The sequence below is a fragment of the Ascaphus truei genome, assembly GCF_040206685.1.
Source record: "Ascaphus truei isolate aAscTru1 chromosome 23 unlocalized genomic scaffold, aAscTru1.hap1 SUPER_23_unloc_2, whole genome shotgun sequence".
In the NCBI taxonomy this organism is placed as follows: domain Eukaryota; kingdom Metazoa; phylum Chordata; class Amphibia; order Anura; family Ascaphidae; genus Ascaphus; species Ascaphus truei.
This window is the reverse complement of record NW_027453863.1, coordinates 47,501-55,000: the sequence shown is the minus strand read 5'-3', so window position 1 is coordinate 55,000 and position 7,500 is coordinate 47,501. Positions and strand designations below refer to the sequence as shown.

Below are 7,500 nucleotides of genomic sequence, written 5' to 3'. Positions count from 1 at the left end.
CCATCCTCTCCAGCCCGTGTCTCCCCACTGCTGGATGAAGCCTCCCCAGTGATCTCCCAGGTCCTGCGGTTACAGCCTCTCTTCTCCACGTCGCTCCCACACATTCCCTCATCCCATCCTCTCCAGCCCGTGTCTCCCCACTGCTGGATGAAGCCTCCCCAGTGATCTCCCAGGTCCTGCGGTTACAGCCTCTCTTCTCCACGTCGCTCCCACACATTCCCTCATCCCATCCTCTCCAGCCCGTGTCTCCCCACTGCTGGATGAAGCCTCCCCAGTGATCTCCCAGGTCCTGCGGTTACAGCCTCTCTTCTCCACGTCGCTCCCACACATTCCCTCACCCCATCCTCCCATCTTACTTTGGGGGGCCAGCGCCTTGGATCTTTTAATCTCTCTTGGAATGCAGTTGAGTTCCATCTTTGTCTAACGATGGTCATTTCTTCTTGATATGTCTGGCCCACCGCCATTTTAATTTCTTCCCCCTTGTGATGATGTCACAGACTTTTGTTTTGTTTCTAATCCATTCATTATTGTTCATCTCTCCGGGTAATACCCAGCAGGCATCTCTCCATACTCTGGGTAAATACCCAGCAGGCATCTCTCCATACTCTGGGTAAATACCCAGCAGGCATCTCTCCATACATCTTTGCGTTTTCTGAAGCTTCTGAATTTATCTTCGCCTTTAGGGTCCAAGTATCACATCCATACGTGAGCACGGGCAGGATACACGGGTCACATCCGTACGTGAGCACAGGCAGGATACACGGGTCACATCCTTACGTGAGCACGGGCAGGATACACGGGTCACATCCATACGTGCACACGGGCAGGATACGCGGGTCACATCCGTACGTGCACACGGGCAGGATACGCGGGTCACATCCATACGTGAGCACGGGCAGGATACACGGGTCACATCCGTACGTGAGCACAGGCAGGATACACGGGTCACATCCGTACGTGCACACGGGCAGGATACGCGGGTCACATCCGTACGTGAGCACGGGCAGGATACACGGGTCACATCCGTACGTGAGCACAGGCAGGATACACGGGTCACATCCTTACGTGAGCACGGGCAGGATACACGGGTCACATCCATACGTGCACACGGGCAGGATACGCGGGTCACATCCGTACGTGCACACGGGCAGGATACGCGGGTCACATCCATACGTGAGCACGGGCAGGATACACGGGTCACATCCGTACGTGAGCACAGGCAGGATACACGGGTCACATCCGTACGTGCACACGGGCAGGATACGCGGGTCACATCCGTACGTGCACACGGGCAGGATACGCGGGTCACATCCATACGTGAGCACGGGCAGGATACACGGGTCACATCCGTACGTGAGCACGGGCAGGATACACGGGTCACATCCGTACGTGAGCACGGGCAGGATACGCGGGTCACATCCGTACGTGCACACGGGCAGGATACGCGGGTCACATACGTACGTGCACACGGGCAGGATACGCGGGTCACATCCGTACGTGAGCACGGGCAGGATACACGTGTCACATCCATGCGTGAGCACGGGCAGGATACACATTCACATCCATACGTGAGCCCGGGCAGGATACACGGGTCACATCCGTACGTGAGCCCGGGCAGGATACGCGGGTCACATCCATACGTGAGCACGGGCAGGATACACGGGTCACATCCATACGTGAGCGCGGGCAGGATACACGGGTCCCATCCATACGTGAGCACGTGCAGGATACACGGGTCACATCCATACGTGAGCCCGGGCAGGATACACGGGTCCCATGCATACGTGAGCACGGGCAGGATACACGGGTCACATCCATACGTGAGCACGGGCAGGATACACGGGTCACATCCGTACGTGAGCCCGGGCAGGATACACGGGTCACATGCATACGTGAGCACGTGCAGGATACACGGGTCACATCCGTACGTGCACATGGGCAGGATGCACGGGTCACATCCGTACGTGAGCACGGGCAGGATACACGTGTCACATCCGTACGTGAGCCCGGGTGGGATACACGGGTCACATCCGTACGTGAGCACGTGCAGGATACACGGGTCACATCCGTACGTGAGCACGTGCAGGATACACGGGTCACATCCATACGTGAGCACGGGCAGGATACACGGGTCACATCCGTACGTGAGCACGGGCAGGATACGCGGGTCCCATCCATACGTGAGCCCGGGTGGGATACACGGGTCACATCCTTACGTGAGCCCGGGCAGGATGCACGGGTCACATCCGTACGTGAGCACGGGCAGGATACACGTGTCACATCCATACGTGAGCACGGGCAGGATACACGGGTCACATCCGTACGTGCACATGGGCAGGATGCACGGGTCACATCCGTACGTGAGCACGGGCAGGATACACGTGTCACATCCATACGTGAGCACGGGCAGGATACACGGGTCACATCCGTACGTGAGCACGGGCAGGATACACGTGTCACATCCATACGTGAGCACGTGCAGGATACACGGGTCACATCCGTACGTGAGCACGGGTAGGATACACGGGTCACATCCATACGAGAGCACGGGCAGGATACACGTGTCACATCCATACGTGAGCACAGGCAGGATACACGAGTCACATCCGTACGTGAGCACGGGCAGGATACACGGGTCACATCCGTACGTGAGCACGGGCAGGATACACGGGTCCCATCCATACGTGAGCACGGGCAGGATACACGGGTCACATCCGTACGTGAGCACGGGCAGGATACACGTGTCACATCCATACGTGAGCACAGGCAGGATACACGAGTCACATCCGTACGTGAGCACGGGCAGGATACACGTGTCACATCCATACGTGAGCACGGGCAGGATACACGGGTCACATCCATACGTGAGCACGGGCAGGATACGCGGGTCACATCCATACGTGAGCACGGGCAGGATACACGAGTCACATCCATACGTGAGCATGGGCAGGATACACGGGTCACATCCATACGTGAGCACGGGCAGGATACACGGGTCACATCCATACGTGAGCACGGGCAGGATACACGGGTCACATCCATACGTGAGCACGGGCAGGATACACGGGTTGCAAACTCTTCTTGAGGCTCGGGCAGGTTCCCTTTAAATATTGTCGTGTGTGTATGTGTATATGTATATATATATATATTTTTAAATTTATTTTACATTCATTGTATGTACACATGCCGGTATGTACGTAGGTGCTGCGGTGCCGGTATGTACGTAGGTGCTGCGGTGCCGGTATGTACGTAGGTGCTGCGGTGCCGGTATGTACGTAGGCGCTGCGGTGCCGGTATGTATGTAGGTGTGCTGCGGTGCCGGTATGTACGTAGGTGTGCTGCGGTGCCGGTATGTACGTAGGTGTGCTGCGGTGCCGGTATGTACGTAGGTGTATGTACGTAGGTGTATGTACGTAGGTGCGCTGCGGTGCCGGTATGTACGTAGGTGCGCCGCGGTGCCGGTATGTACGTAGGTGCGCCGCGGTGCCGGTATGTACGTAGGTGCGCCGCGGTGCCGGTATGTACGTAGGTGCGCCGCGGTGCCGGTATGTACGTAGGTGCGCCGCGGTGCCGGTATGTACGTAGGTGCGCCGCGGTGCCGGTATGTACGTAGGTGTGCTGCGGTGCCGGTATGTACGTAGGTGTATGTACGTAGGTGTATGTACGTAGGTGCGCTGCGGTGCCGGTATGTACGTAGGTGCGCCGCGGTGCCGGTATGTACGTAGGTGCGCCGCGGTGCCGGTATGTACGTAGGTGCGCCGCGGTGCCGGTATGTACGTAGGTGCGCCGCGGTGCCGGTATGTACGTAGGTGCGCCGCGGTGCCGGTATGTACGTAGGTGCGCTGCGGTGCCGGTATGTACGTAGGTGCGCTGCGGTGCCGGTATGTACGTAGGTGCGCTGCGGTGCCGGTATGTACGTAGGTGCGCTGCGGTGCCGGTATGTACGTAGGTGCGCTGCGGTGCCGGTATGTACGTAGGTGCGCTGCGGTGCCGGTATGTACGTAGGTGCGCTGCGGTGCCGGTATGTACGTAGGTGCGCTGCGGTGCCGGTATGTACGTAGGTGCGCTGCGGTGCCGGTATGTACGTAGGTGCGCTGCGGTGCCGGTATGTACGTAGGTGCGCTGCGGTGCCGGTATGTACGTAGGTGCGCTGCGGTGCCGGTATGTACGTAGGTGCGCTGCGGTGCCGGTATGTACGTAGGTGCGCTGCGGTGCCGGTATGTACGTAGGTGCTGCGGTGCCGGTATGTACGTAGGTGCTGCGGTGCCGGTATGTACGTAGGTGCTGCGGTGCCGGTATGTACGTAGGTGCTGCGGTGCCGGTATGTACGTAGGTGCTGCGTAGTATTGGCTGGAGAATGTTCTCCTGTCGGGCACAGCTCCGACATTTCAATGTGTTACAGCAAACTCTGACTTCGCCCCCATGTATCCGACACGTATGAGATCTCCTGCATACTGTCTGTCATACCCTGCGTACTGAACGTACTGTCTGTCATACCCTGCGTACTGAACGTACTGTCTGTCATACCCTGCGTACTGAACGTACTGTCTGCCATACCCTGCGTACTGAACGTACTGTCTGTCATACCCTGCGTACTGAACGTACTGTCTGTCATACCCTGCGTACTGAACGTACTGTCTGTCATACCCTGCGTACTGAACGTACTGTCTGCCATACCCTGCGTACTGAACGTACTGTCTGTCATACCCTGCGTACTGAACGTACTGTCTGTCATACCCTGCGTACTGAACGTACTGTCTGCCATACCCTGCGTACTGAACGTACTGTCTGTCATACCCTGCGTACTGAACGTACTGTCTGCCATACCCTGCGTACTGAACGTACTGTCTGTCATACCCTGCGTACTGAACGTACTGTCTGCCATACCCTGCGTACTGAACGTACTGTCTGTCGTACCCTGCGTACTGAACGTACTGTCTGTCGTACCCTGCGTACTGAACGTACTGTCTGTCATACCCTGCGTACTGAACGTACTGTCTGTCATACCCTGCGTACTGAACGTACTGTCTGTCATACCCTGCGTACTGAACGTACTGTCTGTCATACCCTGCGTACTGAACGTACTGTCTGTCATACCCTGCGTACTGAACGTACTGTCTGTCATACCCTACGTACTGTCTGTCATACCCTGCGTACTGTCTGTCATACCCTGCGTACTGAACGTACTGTCTGTCATACCCTGCGTACTGAACGTACTGTCTGTCGTACCCTGCGTACTGAACGTACTGTCTGTCGTACCCTGCGTACTGAACGTACTGTCTGTCGTACCCTGCGTACTGAACGTACTGTCTGCCGTACCCTGCGTACTGAACGTACTGTCTGCCATACCCTGCGTACTGAACGTACTGTCTGTCGTACCCTGCGTACTGAACGTACTGTCTGTCATACCCTGCGTACTGAACGTACTGTCTGTCGTACCCTGCGTACTGAACGTACTGTCTGTCATACCCTGCGTACTGAACGTACTGTCTGCCATACCCTGCGTACTGAACGTACTGTCTGTCATACCCTGCGTACTGAACGTACTGTCTGTCGTACCCTGCGTACTGAACGTACTGTCTGTCGTACCCTGCGTACTGAACGTACTGTCTGTCGTACCCTGCGTACTGAACGTACTGTCTGTCGTACCCTGCGTACTGAACGTACTGTCTGCCATACCCTGCGTACTGAACGTACTGTCTGCCATACCCTGCGTACTGAACGTACTGTCTGCCATACCCTGCGTACTGAACGTACTGTCTGTCATACCCTGCGTACTGAACGTACTGTCTGTCATACCCTGCGTACTGAACGTACTGTCTGCCATACCCTGCGTACTGAACGTACTGTCTGTCATACCCTGCGTACTGAACGTACTGTCTGTCATACCCTGCGTACTGAACGTACTGTCTGCCGTACCCTGCGTACTGAACGTACTGTCTGCCGTACCCTGCGTACTGAGCGTACTGTCTGTCATACCCTGCGTACTGAGCGTACTGTCTGTCATACCGTGCGTACTGAGCGTACTGTCTGCCGTACCCTGCGTACTGAACGTACTGTCTGCCATACCCTGCGTACTGAACGTACTGTCTGCCGTACCCTGCGTACTGAACGTACTGTCTGCCTTACCCTGCGTACTGAACGTACTGTCTGTCATACCCTGCGTACTGAACGTACTGTCTGCCGTACCCTGCGTACTGAACGTACTGTCTGCCTTACCCTGCGTACTGAACGTACTGTCTGCCATACCCTGCGTACTGAACGTTCTGTCTGTCATACCCTGCGTACTGAACGTACTGTCTGTCATACCCTGTGTACTGAACGTATTGTGTAATATTATCGATCCCGTGTTAGTACAGTATTTATTTTACCGGAGCACACGTTGAGAGTTGCCCCTCGTTGTGTCCTGGGTACAGAATATTGTTGTGATATATTGAGATACTAAGTCTGCTAATATTTGAGGCGCCCCAGTAAATAGTTGGAAAAGTGAGACGCTCGGTTTGGGTATTGAAACTCGGGACAGTAAGCAGGTCGCTGCAGGCTGATCTCGGGCGATACGTTCTGCGTACAGTGGGTGCGAGAAGCCCGCTCAAATAACTGGGCAACTTGTCCAGAATGTCTTCATAGATGGGCAGAATTTTTGTTTTACCTTACGTGTGGACTCGAGCTAACCTAGTCCTGTGGGTAATCCCAGGAATGGGGGCTGTAGTTGCATAATGAGACTGACTGACTGATTTGTGGAGGTGAGTTTGGGACGATGTAGCACACACTATATCCCTATAGTCAGTTCTGACCCTGGGAATAGGGCAGGATTTGTAAACAATAGAAAAACCCTGTTCTGAGTGAATGTACAATAACTTAGTGTATGATGCACATACAAAGATCATGCCACACGTGCACACTATTAATGGGTACTAAAATATGCCTGTCTATAACGTGTCCAGGTTGCTACAGGATTTGGATGTCCGCTTGTCAATCTGCCATTATCCAAAGAGATTACCATCTAATTTTTTATGCCTGAGGCACAGGGAGAAAGTGGCCTGCTTAGGGTGATTACACTGCTATGCCTGCCCGTTACCCAAGCACTGAGCCACCCGTTCCTCTGTACCTGTGCTGCTGGGAATGGCAGTGCCCATGATGACGTACTTCTCTTCTCCCTCAGGAACGTCACCCCAAGCCGATAAACTGGCGGCGTCAATGGGAAAAAAGCAAAACAAGAAGAAAATGGACGAGGTTGCGGACGAGGAAGAGGAGGAGTACGTTGTGGAGAAGGTGTTGGACCGGCGAGTGGTGAAAGGGAAGGTGGAGTACCTGCTCAAGTGGAAGGGATTCTCTGAGTAAGTGGAGGTGATGTGGCCGTCGTACATTGGAGTGCTGACGCTGTCTGTACAGAATAACACCGGTTTATCCCGGGCGCCTGGAAAGATTAAAGACTTGGGGTGGTTTCAGTTCCCTTATCTTCTTCCCTTTGGATGTATTGCTGCCACTTGAGCCTCTTGT

At 55.2% G+C, this 7,500-nt stretch overlaps 1 protein-coding gene across 1 annotated transcript in view; it reads left to right on the top strand.

Moving 5' to 3' along the window:
* The window catches only part of CBX1 (chromobox 1), an 18,294-nt gene that overhangs the window by 4,679 nt on the left and 6,115 nt on the right, over window positions 1–7,500 (top strand). The window contains exon 2 of the mRNA XM_075581004.1: window positions 7,163–7,337. Coding sequence (XP_075437119.1) covers window positions 7,163–7,337 — 175 coding nt within the window. The remainder of the gene's footprint in view (window positions 1–7,162; window positions 7,338–7,500) is intronic.